At 32.9% G+C, this 25090-nt stretch overlaps 1 protein-coding gene, 1 long non-coding RNA gene and 1 pseudogene across 3 annotated transcripts; 2 read left to right on the top strand and 1 right to left on the bottom strand.

Moving 5' to 3' along the window:
• The window catches only part of LOC139887640 (disease resistance protein RPV1-like), a 47987-nt pseudogene extending 38668 nt beyond the window's left edge, over window positions 1-9319 (bottom strand).
• A 913-nt stretch (window positions 9320-10232) lies between these two features.
• Window positions 10233-12868, top strand: LOC139890600 (uncharacterized). 2 transcript variants are annotated; one of them, XR_011773399.1, is made up of 3 exons: window positions 10233-10297; window positions 11574-11697; window positions 11980-12868. It is a non-coding gene; the product is annotated as an uncharacterized lncRNA (long non-coding RNA). The 2 variants fall into 2 exon arrangements; XR_011773400.1 differs by lacking the exon at window positions 10233-10297 and adding an exon at window positions 10690-11080.
• A 6277-nt stretch (window positions 12869-19145) lies between these two features.
• On the top strand, window positions 19146-20273 carry LOC139887639 (F-box protein At3g07870-like). The gene has a single exon (XM_071870712.1). The coding sequence runs from the start codon at window positions 19146-19148 to the stop codon at window positions 20271-20273; it is 1128 nt and encodes a 375-aa protein (XP_071726813.1).
• Window positions 20274-25090: the final 4817 nt, after the last annotated feature.

The following is a 25090-nucleotide window of genomic DNA, read 5'->3' as shown; positions in this document are numbered from 1 at the left end:
ACTCGCACTTTATATTTATGACTGATGGACTGTTATGGACAAAAACCAGACGGACAGATTAAATAATCCAGGACAAAGGACAATTAACCCATGGGCATAAAACTAAAATCAACACGTCAAACATCATGATTACGGAAGTTTAAATAAGCATAATTCTTTTATTTCATATTTAATTTCCTTTATTTTATATTTAATTGCACTTCTAATTATCGCACTTTTATTTATTGTTATTTAATCGCACTTTTAATTATCGTACTTTTTAATTATCGTAAGTTTATTTTATCACACTTTTATTATTCGCAATTTCATTATCGTTATTTACTTTACGCTTTAATTTAAGTCTTGTATTTATTTTATATTTTACATTAGGTTTTAACTGCGACTAAAGTCTTAAAATCGACAAACCGGTCATTAAACGGTAAAAACCCCCCTTTATAATAATAATATTACTTATATATATGTTTGTATTTTTATAAAAGTAAACTAATATAGCGTTAAGCTTTGTTTAAAGATTTCCCTGTGGAACGAACCGGACTTACTAAAAACTACACTATTTTACGATTAGGTACACTGCCTATAAGTGTTGTAGCAAGGTTTAAGTATATCCATTCTATAAATAAATAAATATCTTGTGTAAAATTGTATCGTATTTAATAGTATTTTCTGCTAAAATTAATAACTATTTTATACCACTCCGCTACCACATCACTTACCCCAATTACCGACTCCGTCACTTGTGGGAACGTTTTGTTTAATAGTTGTAGCCCGATGTTCTTGTTCTCACTTTGATGAGAAGCGAACATTACTAATCCGTAAGCATAACATGCTTCTTTATGTTGCATGTTAGCCGCTTTTTCTAAATCACGAAGTCCAATATTCGAATATATTGAGTCAAAATAATTTCTTAACCCATTGCGTAAAATAGCATTTGGGTTCCCCGCAATATATGCGTCAAAGTAAACACATCGTAACTTATGGATTTCCCAATGTGATATCCCCCATCTTTCGAACGAAAGCCTTTTATAAACCAAGGCATTCTTGGAACGTTCTTCGAATGTCTTACAAACTGATCTCGCTTTAAATAGTTGTGCCGAAGAATTCTGACCGACTCTAGACAAGATTTCATCAATCATGTCTCCGGGTAGGTCTCTTAAAATATTGGGTTGTCTATCCATTTTGTGTTTTTATACTGTAAAATAGACAAGAGTTAGATTCATAAAAAAATACTTATTAATACAAGCAATTTTTACATATATCATAAAGCATAAGCACACTATATTACATATATTACACCACACGAATACAACTATCTTATTCCGACTCGCTTGTTTCTTCTTCTTCGATTTTGGTTCGTTTTGCCAAGTTTCTAGGGATATATGATGTTCCCCTAATACGGGCCGTCGTTTTCCACATTGGTTTAGAAAAACCTGGTGGTTTAGAGGTTCCCGGGTCATTGTTACAACTTAAGGACTTCGGGGGTTGACGATACATATAAAGTTCATCGGGGTTGGAATTAGATTTCTCTAATTTTATGCCCTTTCCCTTATTATTTTCTTTTGCCTTTTTAAATTCAGTTGGGGTAATTTCTAGAACATCATCGGAATTCTCGTCGGAATCTGATTCATCGGAGAATTGGTAATCCTCCCAATATTTTGCTTCCTTGGCGGAAACACCATTGACCATAATTAACCTTGGTCGGTTGGTTGAGGATTTTCTTTTACTTAACCGTTTTATTATTTTCCCCACCGGTTCTATTTCTTCATCCGGTTCCGATGCTTCTTCCGGTTCCGATTCTTCTTCCGGTTCCGACTCTTCTTCCGGTTCCTCTTCGGGAACTTGTGAATCAGTCCACGAATCATTCCAATTTACATTTGACTCTTCATTATTATTAGGTGAGTCAATGGGACTTGTTCTAGAGGTAGACATCTATCACATAATATCAAACGCGTTAAGAGATTAATATATCACATAATATTCCCATGTTAAAAATATATAGTTTCCAACAAAATTTGTTAAGCAATCATTTTTCAAGTAAACACGGTCGAAGTCCAGACTCACTAATACATCCTAACAAACTCGATAAGACACACTAATGCAAAATTCTGGTTCTCTAAGACCAACGCTCGGATACCAACTGAAATGTCTCGTTCTTATTGATTAAAAACGTTCCATATTAATTGATTTCGTTGCGAGGTTTTGACCTCTATATGAGACGTTTTTCAATGACTGCATTCATTTTTAAAACAAACCATAACCTTTATTTCATAAATAAAGGTTTAAAAAGCTTTACGTAGATTATCAAATAATGATAATCTAAAATATCCTGTTTACACACGACCATTACATAATGGTTTACAATACAAATATGTTACATCGAAATCAGTTTCTTGAATGCAGTTTTTACACAATATCATACAAGCATGGACTCCAAATCTCGTCCTTATTTAAGTATGCGACAGCGGAAGCTCTTAGTATTCACCTGAGAATAAACATACTTTAAACGTCAACAAAAATGTTGGTGAGTTATAGGTTTAACCTATATGTATCAAATCGTAACAATAGACCACAAGATTTCATATTTCAATACACATCCCATACATAGAGATAAAAATCATTCATATGGTGAACACCTGGTAACCGACATTAACAAGATGCATATATATAAGAATATCCCCATCATTCCGGGACACCCTTCGGATATGATATAAATTTCGAAGTACTAAAGCATCCGGTACTTTGGATGGGGTTTGTTAGGCCCAATAGATCTATCTTTAGGATTCGCGTCAATTAGGGTGTCTGTTCCCTAATTCTTAGATTACCAGACTTAATAAAAAAGGGGCATATTCGATTTCGATAATTCAACCATAGAATGTAGTTTCACGTACTTGTGTCTATTTTGTAAATCATTTATAAAACCTGCATGTATTCTCATCCCAAAAATATTAGATTTTAAAAGTGGGACTATAACTCACTTTCACAGATTTTTACTTCGTCGGGAAGTAAGACTTGGCCACTGGTTGATTCACGAACCTATAATAATATATACATATATATCAAAGTATGTTCAAAATATATTTACAACACTTTTAATATATTTTGATGTTTTAAGTTTATTAAGTCAGCTGTCCTCGTTAGTAACCTACAACTAGTTGTCCACAGTTAGATGTACAGAAATAAATCGATAAATATTATCTTGAATCAATCCACGACCCAGTGTATACGTATCTCAGTATTGATCACAACTCAAACTATATATATTTTGGAATCAACCTCAACCCTGTATAGCTAACTCCAACATTCACATATAGAGTGTCTATGGTTGTTCCGAAATATATATAGATGTGTCGACATGATAGGTCGAAACATTGTATACGTGTCTATGGTATCTCAAGATTACATAATATACAATACAAGTTGATTAAGTTATGGTTGGAATAGATTTGTTACCAATTTTCACGTAGCTAAAATGAGAAAAATTATCCAATCTTGTTTTACCCATAACTTCTTCATTTTAAATCCGTTTTGAGTGAATCAAATTGCTATGGTTTCATATTGAACTCTATTTTATGAATCTAAACAGAAAAAGTATAGGTTTATAGTCGGAAAAATAAGTTACAAGTCGTTTTTGTAAAGGTAGTCATTTCAGTCGAAAGAACGACGTCTAGATGACCATTTTAGAAAACATACTTCCACTTTGAGTTTAACCATAATTTTTGGATATAGTTTCATGTTCATAATAAAAATTATTTTCTCAGAATAACAACTTTTAAATCAAAGTTTATCATAGTTTTTAATTAACTAACCCAAAACAGCCCGCTGTGTTACTACGACGGCGTAAATCCGGTTTTACGGTGTTTTTCGTGTTTTTAGGTTTTAAATCATTAAGTTAGCATATAATATAGATATAGAACATGTGTTTAGTTGATTTTAAAAGTCAAGTTAGAAGGATTAACTTTTGTTTGCGAACAAGTTTAGAATTAACTAAACTATGTTCTAGTGATTACAAGTTTAAACCTTCGAATAAGATAGCTTTATATGTATGAATCGAATGATGTTATGAACATCATTACTACCTTAAGTTCCTTGGATAAACCTACTGGAAAAGAGAAAAATGGATCTAGCTTCAACAAATCCTTTGATAGCTCGAAGTTCTTGAAGCAGAATCATGACACGAAAACAAGTTCAAGTAAGATCATCACTTGAAATAAGATTGTTATAGTTATAGAAATTGAACTAAAGTTTGAATATGATTATTACCTTGTATTAGAATGATAACCTACTATAAGAAACAAAGATTTCTTGAGGTTGGATAATCACCTTACAAGATTGGAAGTGAGCTAGCAAACTTGAAAGTATTCTTGATTTTATGTAACTAGAACTTGTAGAATTTATGAAGAACACTTAGAACTTGAAGATAGAACTTGAGAGAGATTAATTAGATGATAAAAATTGAAGAATGAAAGTGTTTGTAGGTGTTTTTGGTCGTTGGTGTATGGATTAGATATAAAGGATATGTAATTTTGTTTTCATGTAAATAAGTCATGAATGATTACTCATATTTTTGTAATTTTATGAGATATTTCATGCTAGTTGCCAAATGATGGTTCCCACATGTGTTAGGTGACTCACATGGGCTGCTAAGAGCTAATCATTGGAGTGTATATACCAATAGTACATACATCTAAAAGCTGTGCATTGTACGAGTACGAATACGGGTGCATACGAGTAGAATTGTTGATGAAACTGAACGAGGATGTAATTGTAAGAATTTTTGTTAAGTAGAAGTATTTTGATAAGTGTATTGAAGTCTTTCAAAAGTGTATAAATACATATTAAAATACTACATGTATATACATTTTAACTGAGTCGTTAAGTCATCGTTAGTCGTTACATGTAAGTGTTGTTTTGAAACCTTTAGGTTAACGATCTTGTTAAATGTTGTTAACCCAATGTTTATAATATCAAATGAGATTTTAAATTATTATATTATCATGATATTATCATGTATGAATATCTCTTAATATGATATTTATCCATTAAATGTCTTTACAACGATAATCGTTACATATATGTCTCGTTTAAAAATCATTAAGTTAGTAGTCTTGTTTTTACATATGTAGTTCATTGTTAATATACTTAATGATATGTTTACTTATCATAGTATCATGTTAACTATATATATATCCATATATATGTCATCATATAGTTTTTACAAGTTTTAACGTTCGTGAATCACCGGTCAACTTGGGTGGTCAATTGTCTATATGAAACATATTTCAATTAATCAAGTCTTAACAAGTTTGATTGCTTAACATGTTGGAAAAATTTAATCATGTAAATATCAATCTCAATTAATATATATAAACATGGAAAAGTTCGGGTCACTACAGGGGGAGTCTGGTAAAGTATGCAAATTACGAAAAGCAATATATGGTTTGAAGCAATCTCCTCGTGCCTGGTTTGCAAAGTTCAATGCGGTAGTTAGGGACTTCGGTCTAAAAAGGAGTGCATATGATCACTCGGTATTCTTCGCTTCATCAAGATCTGGGTGCATTTTACTTGTTGTCTATGTAGATGACATTATAATTACCGGGAGTGATAAAGAAGGAATTAACAGATTGAAAACATTCTTAAGCACTCAATTTCAAACAAAGGATCTCGGCCCTTTGAAATATTTTCTTGGTATTGAAGTCTCTCGAAATAAAAAAGGCATTTTCTTATCTCAGAGAAAGTATTGCTTAGATGTACTCAGTGATTCCGGTGTGATTAGCGGAAAACCTTGTGAAACACCAATGATACCGAATTTTAAGTTGAAGACTGATGACGGAGAACTACTCATCAATCCAGAAAAGTATAGAAGAATCGTCGGCAAGTTGAATTATCTTACTCTCACCCGTCCTGATATTGCCTTTCCAGTGAGTGTTGTTAGTCAGTTTCTATCATCTCCAAGAACCTCACATTGGGATGCCGTCACTCATATTTTGAAGTACTTGAAAGGTACTCCGGGTCGTGGTATCCTGTACCAGAATCATGGTCATCACACTATTGAAGGTTTTTCTGATGCTGATTATAATGGTGATCCCGCGACTAAACGGTCTACAACGGGTTATTGTGTCTTTGTTGGAGGAAATCTTGTATCTTGGAAAAGTAAGAAACAGAAGGTAGTATCTCGTTCAAGTGCGGAATCCGAGTATCGAGCAATGGCACAAACTACCTGCGAGCTTATATGGGTTCGTAATATTCTTGACGAGATTGGTTTTGCTCAATCCGAGCCAATGAACTTGTGGTGTGATAACAAAGCAGCCATTCATATTGCAAACAACCCTGTCTTTCATGAAAGAACCAAACATATAGAAGTTGACTGTCATTTCACTCGAGAAAAGTTAGAAGAAGGAATTATCAGAATACCTCACGTCAAAAGTAATGAACAGTTGGCCGATATCTTCACCAAAGCATTACCTGGAAATTGTATCCGTCGGTTTTGTGGCAAGCTGGGCATAATCAATATCTATGCTCCAGCTTGAGGGGGAGTGTTAGAATACGTAGAAGATATATATGCATTTAATGTAGTCGACGCATGCAGTGTATTTAATGTAGTTAGGTGCAATTTAATGTAGTTAGGTGCAATTTATTATGTATCGTTGTTAGATTTACTTGGGTCTATATATACCCGTCTAGCTAACAGGTTGTAAATGGAATTAAGAGACAATTCAAATGAAATACAGATAGTTTATTCTCTTGATTACAATTCTCTTGATTACAAATATCAAGTGCTAAACCTTCTACTGTCACCGAACTCTAAAACATAATGTAAATAAAAGAATAAAATATTAGATGAAACTCGAGGGCCAAAGTCCAATGTAAGCTGAAACATAAAACATCTTCGGCGTACGCATATTACCTTTTTTCTTTTCAACATTTCATACGATTCCTTGTTACGCCAAACTCTGGTACGTTCAGCAGGTATACGTGACTCTTGATCCACTAACTTTCTACCCATACCTTGAAGCAATCTATGCATCATCAGTTTTTTTTCTGGTGTAACATACACAAAGCATCTGTTAATTAGATTCTTAATCTTTGATTCAGCAGCGTAATCAGGCTCCAATATTTTAACCACGTAATCCATATCCATGGCAACAAAGAAACACGCAATATGCAAAAACAACTCTTTCTCAAACTCAGGTAACAAATCATAACTTTTCTTAAGAACATCATAAATATCACCATGAAAACTTTTTTCAAATGAACTCAATTCACTTTTCCAGGATGTGATAGTTTCTTTTAGTGACAACGATGAACCCAACACTCTAAGAGCTAATGGATTACCATCACAATACTGCACTACTTGTTGCGCAATCTCCTCGTAACCGTCTTTCGGAGTTTTCGATCGAAAGGCATGAAGACATAAAACCTCTAGTGCTTCGTTATTATCCAGTAATGGCATTTCGTACTTGCGATACCTTTTGGATTTGGATACAAACCAATTACTTAGATCATTATTGGCAGTTATTGTAATCTTGCTTTCTATGTTAATGTTCCCAGATCCAAGTAAATCTTCCAATTGATGCTCTTTAACAACATCATCAAGAACGATAAGTGATTTAGTATTCTCCAATAGCTTTTCAATCTGAGCTGTACCCTGACAAACGTTGTGTATTCTTATGTCCCTACCCTTTGAAATATCACCACAAAGTAGTTGTTGTAGTGTAACCATTTCATGTGGGTTTTTACATCTACTTCCAATTTTTTCTATAATACTATTACTTTCATAATGTTGACCATATGAATAGACGATATATTGCGCCAACGTTGACTTGCCACTTCCTGGCATGCCATAAATTACTAAATATTCATCATCAGATTGTTTTAACCATGAATTGAAAACCTCTTTATATCGAGCATCCATCCCTATTATATTTGGTGATATATAAATCTGTTTGCGATCAAGTCTCTTGTAAATGGTGTCAACAACCTCCTTTATAAATTTAGTTTCAGACCTGTAACGCACATAGGAAACTAATGAGTTCAGCAGGTGAAGTGCCGGAGTTGTTTGATATTCATAAAATTGACTGAGATGTAATAAACCACTAACCTATATATATGTTTAAATTCGATGAAGTTCAAAATATTTTTATAACAAGTCATGATTTGAAGTTTTGAACAGATAATTATTTGATGTTACCAAAACATCATATTGTTAATACAAACTGTACTAATATATTTTTTAGTATATACATGAAAAAATTTGATGATACCAAAACTCACAAGGTTATGTGCCTTGAACACAATTTGAGGTTGTTGACCCATTTGACTCAAATATTATATTAGAAGAAAGAATATGGAATATACCCAACAAGTCGCATGCCAATTACACCAACAACCTCGGTAAGTGCTGCCTTCCACCTATCGACGTTCTCATTGGTCCACCGTTCGGACGAATTGGCGGTAATCATGAAATTTCCCCTGTGTTTACCAACATCCGAAGGATCCACATGATAAAAAAGCGGCAAAACAAAATGATTGGAACCCCTTCTCTGGTCAAGGATCAATGAGAGCTCGTCAAGGCACCATGTTGAAGTTGCATAGTTTTCCGACAATACAATTATTGAAGCATCGGATAATTTTATTTTTCTCTCGATTTCTTGCTTCAATTCTTTGCCTCTTTCGGCATCATCAGTGTCTCTAAAAGTGAGAATTCCTGCTTGTTTCAACGCATTGTAGAGATGATCGGTAAAAGAATGGCGAGTATCTTCGCCTCTAAAGCTTAAAAATACGTCATAGGTGCTACCATTGGCCCTAGGCGGACACATGTTGCTAGAGGAAGCCATTTGACCTTACATGCAAAGATCTGTGAAGATGGGATATCAAGAACTCGAAAGTCAACTATATGTTCAATAATCAAAAGTCAACTGATAACCACCCCCCATTTTATCACCAATCAGATACTTTAATAATACTTTCTTTCATGCATATAAGTACAGTCTTGATTGCAAAATTTGAATTAAATCTTAATTGCACAGTATTTTGTGTTTGATAATGAACACCTATATTCATAATTCAGTTTTTTTATATATATTTATTATAAATAAATATATGATATATGATGAAAATGAAAGAAAATTCCACTTACAGTTGATATGGATAGTAATAGAAATCTGTGTGCGATGAATTTTAGCTTTTGCTACCCAACTCGATGTGGTTTTTCCAGCTGGTTTCAGATTGGACAGTAGAAGAAGGGTTTTGACTTTTGAGGAAGATGTGGTTTTTTTATTAGTGATACCCAAACTACACTCAAACATCACATAGTCCTAACCTCGGCCCCATCTAGAACATTTAGTATATCAAATTCAATTCAACGTGGATAAACCCGGCCGGCCTTGGATGACAGCCATGGAAATATGAAACTACCAAACAGAGAGTGGTCGAACTTGTGCTCGTAAGTAAAGGGCGGAAAACTAGTTATGTAAAAAAGCAGGTTAATCCCAACTACTTTAAAAAAAGCAGTTTGTTTCGATTTTTTAAAATATGATACACAGTTCATTTTTGATATATACAAAATGGTAACGTTTTAACGTAAATTTAAACTGAATCTTTAGAAATTTTGAACAAAATGAAAAAATTTAGACAATTATGTTAAAATTTATGTATATTTTTATAGTTTTCTTCTATATTTACACATATAATTTTTGAAAATAATATTTAAATGTATAATGTACAATACGATTAATATCTGAATTGCCGATTACTCCTTTCAAAGTCTCGAACGATTAATCCCGAATAAGGAATTTTGCAACCTTACCTCTAAAACATGTAAGTCAACCAACATCTTGATTGGTCCATTTGGCCACTAATCATTTATTTATATTTATATATACATATACATATACTAATTCCCGTAAGTAAAACTGTAATCCTATTAGTTTATATACATATACTACTTCCCGTAAGTAAAACTGTAATCCTACTGGCTACAGGCCCTTCTTTGCACTGTTATACTGTAGCCATCTTTTTTTTTTTTACCTGCCCGAAGCTCCTACTTCCCTCACCCCACCTTCAAACCCTCAACTGAAATGAGACTGCAGAGTCTCCCTCGCCATCGACCACCACCGTCACCCTCGTCTCCATCGCCATCGCTTACATCACCCACCATCTCCGGCGTGAAACCGTTGGCTTCTCCTTTCTGCTCTTCCGTATGCGACCTAAATCTTGCACCTACACACCCTAATTTCATTTCTTCCATAGTAGAACCAACCAAATCATCATCCCTGAGCGTTTTTGCAACATACACTTGAAGGTATGAATTTTTGTTAAATTTTTATGAAATTGATCATATTTTTTTGTGTATTTAGTGTGATTTGAGTTGTTTATACTAAGATTATGCTTCAAAAACGAACTTAAGAAGATGAGAATATATAAACAAGTGATCTGTAAGCAATTTGTAAGTTGGTTTTCTTTGTGATGACGATTGTTGGGTGTTGTGGTGATTAATTTTTAGTTAACAAATTTTGTATTAGTTGCTTTATTTGAAGGAGTATGTTGTAAAGTGTTCATCTCAGTTTCATGAAAGTATTAAGTTTTGATGAAATTTGGTCACTTTGTAAGAACTTTATGTAAAGAAGATGATATGTGTGTAGATGAAGTTGAAAACAAGAAGGATGATGTTAAAAGAGTGCTTCGCTAAGTGTTCGATAAAATGTCAACTTGGTGATGAATTGGTGATTTTCAACAAATTTATAAAGTGTATGCAAATTTGGTAAGATTATGTGTTTGCTACATAAAGATGATGGTATGGTAAATTTGTAAAGATGATGATGTTGAGTCAAATAAAGGAAACTTGGAAGTTCATGTTAAATTGATGTTATGGTGTTAAAGGAAATTAATGTCTTTGTTGAAGGTATAATTTATCCTAGAAATTAGGATTTAAGTGTGATGTTATGATTTGTGGTGGTTGTCTTTCAACCACAATTAGTATATGTGATGACAATATCATTGATAGCATGAATGTGATGTTATATATAGGTAGAGGATTGATAGAAGCACTTGAGAAAATTTCATTCTCTTTGCGATAAACATCAAGGTGAGTAGTAGTGGTAATTTGGGCGGGTCAAGTGGGTTGTAAGTGGTACAAGTTGTACTTAACAATTAATGTGGGTAACGAGCCATAAGTCTCATAACCATAACGTGATGTTTTATAGCGTGATATTTGACTACTTATGATTTCTACTAGCTACATCAATGAAAGTAAAGTGGATACGTACATTTACATGGTAACACATTTCGGGTTCTAAATATTTTCAGTTATTGGGTTTCGATGTATGAAACCCGCCGCAACGCGCGGACCCTTGTAAAAGACCATTAAAGGATTGTTAACTTATAGATTTTATTTCCCATTCTCAACTGCTCTGTACAAGAATAGCTAAGTGCCTTATATAGATACAATAGGTAGAAACAGTTAACACGTAAGTCAAAAAATGTTTATGTCTTATTTACAACATTTTGTAAGATATATGTGGAAAAAAATCCATAAGTTTACTATCTATTGAAGCATCTAACACCCATTCAATATGCAGAATGTCCGACATAACACCAATTAGATCTTTGGAACCAGACGACACAGACAAAACCATTCAATATGCGAGAAATCCTCCAGACATGTTACCAGCGGGATTATGCTCCATGCTTATTAATAAAGAGGTATTTTTAACTTACTAGATAGAACAAGTATGTGATTAATGTACTCACAATCTACTTTAAAAACAAAGCGATATAATTCTTATACACTAATATCATTCTCTGAACTGCCTCAAATATCTGCAAAAAAAAAAAAAAAAATTCCTCAAATTTAGTAATTATTGACATTTAGATTGCAAACTGATATTTTATAAACAACACCTGATCTACTGATTTATGCAATAACACTAATTCAGTACATTCATTCATATTTCATATTTCATAGTTTACAAACATCCTTTGAAGGGAGATGCAGTCCATGCAAACATGAGTTATGGAGTCTATGAACGCTTTGACAAGATTATGCATAATCCCGTCGGTAACATGACAATGGTAACGAACACTCCTAACACATGTAACCTTAAGAATCGGTAAACACGCTGATTTCAAACCCATCCTAGCTGAGCCATCTCCAAAACACAGTTTCTACTTTGTTCCATACGACGACGTACTCAACCGGTCAGAGAATTAGACCTCCATTCTCACAGTTATTACACAAAAATCTTCAATAACACTAACATACTTATATGATACTAAATAACCTATATATACTGCCACAGATTACATAGGATGCGTTCAGAGCATCAGAAACATACAAAAATTCAACGAATTGACAAGCAAGACAAAATGTCACCGAATCATCGACATCATCAATCTCAGGTTAGTTCGATCCATTCATATATTAAACAGATTACACAACTTTAAAATAATGCACACAATACAGCCAAATTTGACAACATATTATACCAAGTATGTTAACACAGAACATTAACAACTTTCAGCAAAAACTCCATTCAATTGATGTTGTCGGACGACTGGTGAAGAACCCTGTCGAAGAACAGAAACAATACATAAAAAAAATTACATGAACTAACGACGTACGACTACGCAAACAACAAGGAACACAGTTATTTACTCAATTATATATGAGCACAAAAAAAAAAGAAAAAAAAAAGTCAATGTTGAACGACAGGTTCACATGCAAAGCGAAAATAAAGCAGATAGATGATAGCACACAACGGTTTTACGCAAGTTGTGACAAGTGCAACCTAAAAGTAGGTGCCAAAGTTCAAAGCCTAATATGTGTACATCATGGAACTCCATAGGAACCTGGCTCTAGGTAATTAGTTCCTAGAACACTTCTCAAAAAAACCAACGGTACAGGAACAAGAATTAACGACGGTACAGGAACAACAACTCTGAGATTTTTGTGCGAAGAAGGCGAAAAACTAATTGGCATTAGCCGTAAAATATTGGCTCTCGAAATGGGTTACGGTGACAAAAAAAATAACACCCACCTCCGACAAAGCTTTTGAATGAACAACATGTATCTTCCAATTTCACTTTCAAGCAGTCAACGAATATATGGTTTCGAACCAATAGTCAGTGAAGAAGACATTGAAGAAGCCATAAGTTATGCACCACCACACACAAAGTTTGGGCCATCCACAAGAAGATATCGCAACAGCAAATCACTAACAACCCAGGTAATTTTCAAACACTGCTTTTAAACTGATGATCAAAAAAAATTCACAGACATATCTCCACATGTATACAAGAACACCAACCCTAAAAAAAAAAGACTAAACAATATGAGCAACCACATGCAGGAATAAGCTACGCTCTTGTACCGGCAATCACTTTGCATATGCAACAATGTAAATTGCATTGATACTTTTGAAACTCAGACTCATCAACTTTATCCTTTTGTAAACCTAAGACAAATGACATAGCACTTTTGAAATGCAGTGTATGTACTTTTGAAAAACGATGTAGTACTATGTTCTATAATATGCTATGTAATTCAGTATGTAGTACTAAGTTATGTTATGTAATCCAATATGTTTACTAAAAACTGCCGCAACGCGCGGACCCTAAAACTAGTTTTTTTCTAAGATGACACTACTAGAAAATGGATCTTTTGTAACGACACTTTTTGGGAGGACACCAAAGTCCTCACAGAAAGGCAGCTAGAAGACAAAAATATGGAGTTGAGTTGAATATTTACTTTGACTAACACTATTGTGAGGACATGTCGTCACAATATGTGTTATTTATTTTATTTTTGATTTTCTTTTGCCAGTCAAAGAAGAAAAAAAAAAAGAAACGTTGAATTTTTTTTTGACCAGACCTTTTGCGAGGACATATTCTCACAATAGATAGTTAATAAATCAATTTAAATTCAAACGAATACTATTTAAATTTTCAGTTCCCTCAAAAATAAATAAATAAACGCGAGTAACCTATCGTGAGGACATGTTCTCACAATCGGTAATTAACATTTTTTAAATAAAGTTGTTTTTATTAAAACGAATTAAATTTAAATTTTCAGTTCCCTCTAAAATAAATTAAAAACTCGCGCAACCTATTGCGAGAACGTGCCCTCACAATAGAAAATTAAATTCATTTTCTTAATAAATTTGTGTGATAACTAATTATATTAATGTATGCATGTATAACGTATGTATGTATATATTAACGTATTGCTAGTACTTGTTCTCATAATAGGTAATTAAAAATTTTAGATACATTTTTATTAAAATTATTATATTTGATCTTTGATAGTTTTTTATTAATTTTTTAATAGATTTAATAAATATATGTATATGTAAATATGTATAATGAATATTTGTATATGTAATTATGTATAATGATGTATTTATGCATGTACATATATATGTATTCATTGATGGATGTTGTGTGTATATATATACACAAATATATATTTATAATGTATGCATGTGTAATGTATGCATGTATAGTGTATGTATCTCCATATACATTATCTATGTATTTTGTATGTATGTATGTCATATAAAGTATAAATATATATAACAAATGTATGAATGTATATATGTATGTGTAATTAATGCCATAATCAGTATGGTTGTATAAGGTTTGTATGTGTATAATGTATGTATCTATGTATGTATATGTATAATGTCATATACATTAGAGATGTATAATAAATGAATGTGTGTGTGTATATATGTGTTTGTATAATGAATGTCATATACAATATCTATGATGAATGTATGTATATGTAAGTATGTTTGTAAATATAATGTATGAATGCGTGTATGTATGTATGTATGTATGTATGTATGTAGCTCCGTATATATATATATATATATATATATATATATATATATATATATATATATATATATATATATATATATATATATATATATATATATATATATACGATCCATGGCTAAGCTTAAAAAGAGTGTAAACCGGATAAGCAAATGTGTATACATAATGAATAATCCTTAACCTCATCCGATAATCCTACAACTCGCACGGTAATCCTAGGTCTTCCAATAATCCTTAAGCTCGTCTAATATGCCATCAGATCGTCCGATATGCCATCAGATCATTTGATAAGCCTTCAGCTCGCATGGTAATCTTTAAGATCATTCGTTAAGGCTTAAGTTGGTCCGATACCCTTAAGATCGTCCGATAAGCTTACAACTCGTACTATAATATCTTATCGTACGAGATGAAGGCTTCTCACACAACCTTAAGGATATAAGACGAGCTAAAGTTATATCGTACGAGCTAAAAGATAATTAAAAAATTCCGGTAATGAAAAAACTCTGATAAAAAGCTTCAAAATAAGTATATATATTTATAATAATTAAATTAAATCAAAATAAAAATTTTAAGCATAATTTATTAATTTAATAAGTAAATTAAAAGATAATTAAAAAATATTTTGTGAGGACTTGTCCTCACAATAGATGAAAATTTGTCCTCCCAACGAGTTACCCGGTCCTTTTTCACTTTTGGTGGGAAACGAAAATATCAAACTCAATTAAGTAAGTCAAAAAATTATTAAAAAATTAATATTGTGAGGACATGTCCTCACAGTAAGTGTCCTCACAATAGGTAAGTAAATAAGTGCAGATCTAGATTGCATCATCTCTCACTTGCACACCATATACATCTCTACCTAATTTCTGTTTCGTCGATTGCCCAAAAAAAAAACCCAAATGCTTCGTTTCTTCACCAAAAAACAAGAATGAGAGCTTAATCTCAAGCCATTTCGTCCCCTCAACACTTATTTTCTTTCCTATCACGTTTTAATCAACACACATCGAGGTAATCACTAACTTTTCAAGTATTTTATTTATGTAGAGTTTTGGCTAAATTTTGCTCGTTTCTTTGTTAAAACGAAATATTTTTGTTTCTACGTATGCTCTACATGACTATAATCGTATTTCATAGAATCTATGCACTTGATTTAACACTATGTTCCAAGAATCATTCGTTTTGATTTTGTTGACTTTGCTGACTTTTGTTCTTGGCCAAAAATTGTGAAAATTTTGCTTGAAATTGTTTGTTTAATCATAGTTGAATGATTATAAGAAGCTTTGCAAAGTTAAATTATTAGGAAGATGCTTGGATTAATTGTTGATTAATGAAAGTTGACTTTTAGTATGACTTTTTGTTGAACTTATGTTAAATGAACTTATGTTAAGCTGTAAAACATACTGAGTATTTAGGATCTTGTTGTATTTATTAAACCTTAGTTTAACACTGTTATGTCTATGTTCTTAAAATTAAAGTTTGTTTAAATCTAGTTACTAGCTTATAACATTTATTAATATATGTTTTAAATGTATGTTGGTAAGATGATTAAGTTGTTATACTTGTATGATATTTATGTATTAGTTGTTATTCATGATGTAAGTTGATTGGATCACCTTAAGATGATTAAGTTGTTTTACATGTATGTTGGTAACATGATTAAGTTGTTTTACTTGTATGTTATTTATGTATTAGTTGTTATTCATGATGATATATTTCTATTTTTCAGATGGCAGATGTAGCTCCAGGAAATCATAGAGGTAATGGTCTTGATCGATTGCAATTAGTGTGTGCATGAATATTGTCTCAAGTAGTTGTCCTTATAACATAGCATTATTAAAATTATATTTGTTTGATTAGAGTTGAACAATGAGTAGTTTGCATTGTATTTGTTTTTATAATGCTATTTTTTATAATGCTATTGCACTCTGTTTGGTTTTATGTTGTTTTTTATTGATATACTTTTAGTTTATAAACGCAATGTGCACCTTTGTTTGTCATTCAATTCAACATGAGCTAGATGAGAAGAATCGGCATAAAGGAAGCTGAGGTAAAGTCATTTCTTGGGAAAATTAATACCATCAAGAGAAGAAAGTTGATACTCCGTAAAATGGCAAAGGCTTTAAAGGCACAAGGACGAGGACTAGAAAGTTTAATGTATTGTTCTGAGGTTGTAATTTTGTTCTGAACTTTTCGTTTCCGAATCAGAAGTTTTAAACTTGTTATTTTTAACGTGCTAAACTATATATTGTATTTAATGATATAGACAGTTATTTATTTAGTTGTTGATATTAACGTTGTTGATGTTATTAATATTGTATTGTCGGTAATCTGAAAATCATGAAACTGGAAAAATGACCCGGCAAACTGGGATCGAAGCTACAAATATACCATTTTTCTGCTTTATTTGCAGCTTACCTATTGTTAGGACACGTCCTGACAATAGACATATTGTGAGGACACTATTTCCATTTTAAAAAACAAATTAATTAATGTTTGTATTTATGTATTTTTGTATTTATGTATTTTTGTAGATAAAGTTTTTTTAATTATTTATCTATCGTGAGGACTTTGTCCTCACAATAGGTATTTATCGTTTCATTTTCAATTTTCTTTTAAAAAGGTTATTGCGTGAACATTGTCGTCACAATTAACCTATTGCGTCGGGGCTATAGCAAGGACTATATTGTGAGGACATGTTCTTACAATAAACCTATTGTGAGGAGTTTTGCACCTATTGTCCTCCCTAAAGGGTCATATTCTTGTAGTGTGAGAACATGCAGAGGCGGAGCTAAAAATTACGATTGAGGGGTGCATATATTTAATATGTTATAGAAACACAAATCTTATACTGAAACGATAGTAGAACTTTTTATAACGTAAAAGAGAAATAAAAAGTGAATATTTATTTTAAATGTACTTAAAATTTGACATGTGAAACTAACATTATATCCATTAAAATCAATTTTAAAATTACTACACAGATACTATTAATACCTTCTAATGTAGTTATTATTATTCTTATATTTAACCTTAATGCTATCTTGTACTTCAATGCTATCTTGTACTTCTCGAGTCTCTTGATTTGTTATTAATATAATATAAATAAATATAAATGATTGAGTAAACAATATTGCCACATGTTAAATTAAACTTTTCCGTAAAATGATATACTCTGTATGTATAATTGCTAATTTATGGGGTCAAAATGAAATATAATTTACAATTACAAGAACTTGAAATGAAAATTGACCAAAAGTTCATCTTCTTCCCCAAACATTAGGTCTCAAAGTCTCTGCCCTTCAAAACTAAAATTAATAGCTCCAATTTCCTTATCTTATTCTCAATTGAATTCCAGATACACTAGTACAACAAGTATCCAACTCCGTTTATATAGATCTACAACTTCAATTTTTGTTCATTGGAGCACGATCAAATACCATATACACTACCATTGTTAGGGGATGCTAGACACCCCCAAACCACCCTACTAGCTCCGCCATTGAGAACATGGGACAACACTTGCTTATTACTTTCTCTCGGCTTATTATATTTTATTTTATGTCTTTCCTTTGAAATTAAGAAATCTCATTTTTATCTCAACCTTTTCATTTAATCACATTTATGTTCTTTTTCTCAACAAATCCCACGAACAACGTAAGTAATATTGAAGCATCGGCAAGAAACAAAATAAAATAGAGTTTATCTAAAGATAGACTTAAGTGCTATCCTTAAGATATTCCAACATGCATAAGATGGTTGTACCTTATTAACTACCCACTCTCTACGTAAAATTACCTCAAAGTACAATACATTTATGCTTTAGTTTATTCTTTAAGCATAGTCCTAATTTTAAGCATAGCCCTAGGAGCTATGTTTAGAAAAACTCAATAAAATATAGTAAAAAAAACAATATAATAAAAAAGGGAATTGATATTTCCAAACTTCATTTTTATATATCTACTTAAATCGACTAGTATACCTTTAAATTATGTCTTGCACAATTTTTTTGCTAGAATTTACTAGAGAGTATTTTAGGAAGAAGACATCAAATATGAGTGGATCTATCAAAAATTAGTTTGGATATATCACTACCCAATAAAAAAATAAATAAAGGTAAATAAAAGTAAAAAATAAAGGTAAAAAATAAAGGATAAAAACAAGATTTATCTAAAAGCGGGTCCATTCTCAAATTGAGATGACATGTACATTCTGAACAATAAAATATGCCAACCTCCGATTGAACCCTCATATCATTTTCAATTCAAACGCCGATCAAATCAAAATCGATAATCGAAATCTAAATCGAAATCAACATGACTGATCTTATACCATTCGACATCCAAACAGAAATCACCAAAAAACTTCCGATCATATCACTGATTAGGTTCAGATCCGTTTCAAAACCTTGGAAATCACTAATTGACAGCTCCAAGTTTATCATTGACAACTGCCTGCGCGACAATCAGCCGCATCATCTATTTGTAAGTTATAATTTAGATTCAGTGCCAAAATATGTTTCGATTATTGATGATGATAGTTTTCCCCAACACAAGTTTTCCCTTACTATTCCTGTAAGTCTTAACCAGCTTCCGAAAATGTTCAAACTCGGTTCCTCTCAAGGAATAATATGTTTTTACAATTTTTCTGAAACTGTTGTGTTATGGAATATTACTATTAGGAAATCCGTTAGTATTCCTATTCCAAATGTGTTATATAAGCCACACGGATATACTGTATTCGGTTTTGGAGTTCATCCTAACACTAGTGATCCTAAGCTTGTTAAGATTACACATATTAAAAGCTCGGGAACTGACACTATAGATTATGCTTCTTGGGACGTTGAGGTGTTTACGTTAAGCTCGGGGGATTGGAGAAGTATCTCTATCAGTATGCCTTTGAAACCGGTTGAATTGTCGTGGAGTCAGGTTTTTATAAATGGGGTTATTTATTGGCATGGTAATGATGCGGGTCATGAAAATGGACACAATCGGCTTATTTCATTTGATTTGAAAAGTGAAGAATTTGGTGAAGTGTTACTTTCGGATAGTTTAGTACGTTCGACCGCACATGTGTATCTCAAGAAAATGACGGGTTCTCTTGTTGTGATTGAAGGCTATTATGAGCCTGGAGACTCAGTTAGTGTTGTGTGGAAGATGAATGAAGAAGGTGTTCTGAAATCATTTACAAAACTTTTCACCGTTAAGGCGTCTGGTTTTGCGATTATGAATAGTGTACTTGAATTCAGGAAGAATGGTGAACCTATTATGGAATCGGTAGGTCAAGACGGAGAATTGACCATACTTGAAGTTTATGAACCGTCCTCAGGACGTGTCAAAGATCTTTGGCTAGATGGATCTCGTGGTTTGTTGACTTTATGCACTGTATACTGGTACACAGAGACACTAGCTCTGCTTAATCAATCTGATCCAATCATTTATTAATGATGAGGTTGATGCCGTGCATCAAGGCATAAAGATGAGAGTGCAGGTATCACATTCAAGTCTTTTTACATCGGCTATCCTTTTGTTTCTCGTGCTAATCAGTTTATGTTATTGTAAGATCAGTGCATCACATATTTGTTGATGTTTGTGTTTGCTATATATAAGATAATGTATTGTAATTTCAATTTTCAATTAATAAAGATGCATCCAACAGTATTGTCAAGTTGTATGATTTGTTTTATGGAATTGAAAAGAGTTGTGAAGTTGATCTACTTAATAAGGTAGTTTGAGGAACCTTGTCTATTGTCAGATTTTTGATATAAAATCATAATTTTTGATAATCGAACTGCATTAGTAATTTACAGAAAGATGGCTGTTGTTAGAAGCCTTTCTGTTCGAGTAATAGGAGTTATACAAAGTACTACTCCGTACTTAAAAGCCAAAACATTGAAATGGACCGAAAACTGACATGACCTGGAAATGAACCCGAATTCGAGATCACATCACATTCACATGGATATAAAGACAAGTATAGTATGCCTTTAGGCTTATTGTTTTTTTTTTTTTTTTCAATAAACGTTAATAGGAAATTAATATGTGGAGAATAAGGTTGTAAAAGTCACGACTCAGGAATGGTCAATCTTGTAAGGACTAATCGTCCAAGTCAAAGACTAGTCAGGACTACTTAGATGTTACAACCTTGACTTTGACAGTTTGCGACTGACATAGGGATTTAATTGGGTTTTTGACGAGAGCGGATTTATAAGAAATTACACAAATCTCCATTTGTATGTTAACCCCATGGAAGTAAGACAAACAAAACTTACTGCGACATAAACAAAACATTCAACTACCAGCATAAATGCAACATAAACTCTAGATGCATTAGTTTGCTACTTGTCTAGCTTGTGGTCAATTTTGTGTTGGAAGTGTTGGTGTTAGATTGTGTTTGTTGTTAGGCTTGGTCTTTTAGCATGGCCTTGATGTATTTTTGCTTCATGTTCTGGTTGTTTTTTTCATTGGTTCCGCTCGCCTTTAGACAGACTGATTGGCTTGGTTAGGTTATGTTCACTTTCTAGTTTTAATCTATTTATTGTAATTGTAATTGATGTGATAATAATAATTGTGAAATAAAATTGCCCACACACTTCAACTTCTCAACTTTTGTTTGAAACATCACTTCTAATTCACACGATGCTTTTACTTTGAAATTTGAGTACGTTATGTACATTTACATATACATTCGGATTACAGTCATTCATACTAATCATTTAATTTATCATATCTCTTTTAACACTGAGAGTGGTGACCTAGGTCGGTTTCCATGTCACTGGTGACTTGCTGAGTCAGTAAATGTGAAGAGTGGGAAGTAGGTTAGTTAGCGTATTAAAATAATATCTTATTATATTTAAAAACATTATCCCTTTTAAAAACAAAAGTACAAATTAAAATAAATGGGGTGATATCCATTACTTAGGTAACTGACATGGTGGAGACATGAGTTGAAGACTTGAGTGGGGAGTGGTGTCACAAGTGACATGGTGCGGGACGGGGTGGTGACATCTTCCCACTCCCAGTGCTCGATGTATTTTTTAACTAATGCTATTGGTCTAGGTGTATTTTTTAACCAATGTTATTACCGTAAAAAATCATTTATGTATCATTTACGATGATGGCATGTGCAAGGCACATGCCAAGCTTAACTCTTCTTCCTCCATTATATATGTAAATAAGAATTTAGGGCTCATTAGTTCATTAGCTTGGATATTGATAGTGTGTTACACATTTGTTCTCTTTATTCACTTGTTCATTTGTTACACATTTGTTCTCTCTATTCTCTTGTTCATGTTAGAATAATCAACAAAGACCAACAATAGTCAAATTACCATTTTAGGTAATTTGACTTTAGGATCAGAAGTTGTGTACTCCATCATTTCCTAAGATAGAAGATCACAATAAGGCATTGTCAACGGCTACAAGACTGACCAAACAGGCTGCACAAACAGGCTGTACAACAGCATCTTTCCTATAATGAATGGTGGTTCCAAAATGCAAGATGGAGCCTAACCAAATACAGAATTAGCTGTTATAAGTTTTTAGTGTATATAAACACTCATCATATGTATCTTGAACTCAATACAATTGTATCAAACATTCTCAAATATTCAATACAAGATCAAATTCATAAATCTTAACATGGTATCAGAGCTGAAGGTGTAGATCCTTGATCAATACACCTTTTTTCAGTTTCAATCATCTACCAAAATTCAGTTGGCCACCATGTCTACTAATGACGGCAGCCAATCTCCTCCTTCAATTCAATCAACCCACACAAATCAAATGAACGATTTGACAAGTCAATTAGCTGACTTGTTGAAAAACAGTATGAACTTCCAGCAACCAAAAATATCAGACAATTTAAAAATTGGCATAAGTTTGAATAGTTCAAACTATGCATTATGGTCTAGAATGATGAGGGTTGCCATTGGAGGTAAATCCAAAGGCCTCCTTGCTCATCTAACCTCAAACCCCGTCGATTCAAACCATGAAAAATATGAACAATGGGAACAGGAGGATCTCATTGTTTTTTCATGGTTGATACAGAATATTGAACCAAATTTGGCTAGCAATCTCACATCTTTCTCAACAGCAAAGTTACTATGGGATGCATTGACCACCACATATAGTAGTGGGTCTGATAAACTGCAAACTTATGACCTTTATGTAAAGGCAACAGAGATGAAACAAAGTAATTCCACTCTTGAAGAGCTTTGGATCCAAATGCAGGGGATTTGGGGTGAGCTCGAAATTCGAGACCCAAATCCAATGGAGAATGCTGCAGATATCAACAGATACAACAAAATCCGAGCAGAAAACAAACTCTTTCAGTTTTTAAAGGCATTAGATCGAAAGCACGATACCATCAAGAGAGAATTACTTCGATTAACTGCGTTACCAACGGCGGAAGAAGCATATGCTGCTGTTAGAAAAGAAGCAGCTCACCGACAAATCTTGGGGTTATCACCGAATGACCCCTCAACCGGTCATGATATTGCAACCAGATTGGTTGCAAATGACGGCAAAGGGCCTTCTGTTCATTTAACCCAGGCTAATCGAAGCAAATTTCCACCCAAAATTGATAAACCTAAACTTCATTGTACAAGGTGTGGAAAGTCAAGACACACAATAGATCAATGCTTCAAGATTAAGGGGTATCCTGAGTGGTGGACCAAACCTGGCAAGGCGGCGGCTGTAGCAACGACGGACGAGCCAACAACCACCAGCAATGATCACGGTTTTGGAGGAATTGCCACCACATCAGATCCAATAGGTATTAATCTCAAACCTTTTATCTCTCTTTTTTTAAATACAAGAACCGAATCTAGGGTTCATAAAATTAGAGATAGAGATGATAATATCAACAGGAAAATTGGGGATGATAAATTTGGGGATTGCAATTCTAGGAGACTGAACCGTTTACTTGGGAATAAGACACAACGGTGGGAAACTTTTGGGGATATCGATGGTGTACAGTATGATATCAATGGGAATATCGATGGGGATGTTGGGCAAAAAGGGGAATTGGGCTTTAATAGTAAGATTAAGAAACCCATTAACATATCCATTAACAAATCAAGTAAATCCAGTAATAATTTACACGAGTATGGAATTGGGCTGTTAGAGAAAAAAAACTGGATTTTCTAAACCTAAACTTGTTAAGCCCACTAGACCTTGTTGGACTGAACCTAAACACAAAATAAAGTCAAAAATTACAAAACCCGAGTCGATTATTCCATGTAAAAATACTTACTCCGTTTTATCTAAAAAACAAAGTGATTTTTCCAAAGCAAACGTCGTTTCAAATAATACGAAATCCACATCTTGGATCCTTGATTGTGGAGCAACGGATACTATGACTTTTGATAAAAACGACATTCTTTTTAAAACTAAACCTAGGAAAAATAAAGTACAAACGGCTAACGGTGGGATTGTTCAAGTTAAAAGTGGTGGAACTATTGAAATTTCACCCACGATTAAACTACCTAACTGTGATGACCCGAAAATTTTTGACTTATTTAAACCAATTCTCTATACGGTTTATTATTTTAACACGCTAAACAAAGTCTGTTAGATTGAGTCTCAAAATTTTAGAACTATTTCATATATACAATTACCTTTGATTACTCTCGACGATTCATGAACAATTATATGTATGTATATATATATGTACAAGTAAAAACGACTTTCCTACAGTAAAACCCTATTTGCTACAGTAAAAATTACTTTGCTACAGTAAAACACAATTTGCTACAGTAAAACACTATTTGCTACAGTGAAACCGTATTTTGCTACAGTGCTACATTGAAAACGAGTTTGCTACAGTGATTTGCTACAGTAAAACACTATTTGCTACAGTAAAACACTATTTGCTACAGTAACACTATTTGCTACAGTAACACTATTTGATGTCGACGAACTAGCAAACAAAAACGGAAAAGGCGGCCATGCGATCGCATGGCAAAAACACTGAAAACTCATGCGATCGCATGAGCTACAGTAAATCGAAAAGTAATATAAATACGCAGTTCGTTCGACGAATTTTTTTCACTTTTATCTCTCAATATTTATATTTATATTATAATTTTAATTTTAAATTTAAGTTTAATAATAATAAGGTATATACGAGGGTGTTTTTAATTCGGGTTTCAAACCGCTTTAAGCTAAGGAAATATTGGGTATTATTCGGGGTATTGTTCTTGAATCCAAGGCCAACCATACAGTCGTCTACCATCATTACGTCTACGCAATTTGCCTAC

The sequence above is a fragment of the Rutidosis leptorrhynchoides genome, chromosome 2 (genome assembly GCF_046630445.1).
Source record: "Rutidosis leptorrhynchoides isolate AG116_Rl617_1_P2 chromosome 2, CSIRO_AGI_Rlap_v1, whole genome shotgun sequence".
Classification (NCBI taxonomy): Eukaryota; Viridiplantae; Streptophyta; class Magnoliopsida; order Asterales; family Asteraceae; genus Rutidosis; species Rutidosis leptorrhynchoides.
Note: the sequence above shows the minus strand (reverse complement) of the source record. Positions and strands in the feature narration are given on the sequence as shown.

Excerpts from the sequence above, each read along its gene's own strand:
- LOC139887639 (XM_071870712.1), top strand. The coding sequence starts at position 19,146 with ATGACTGATCTTATACCATTCGACATCCAAACAGAAATCACCAAAAAA.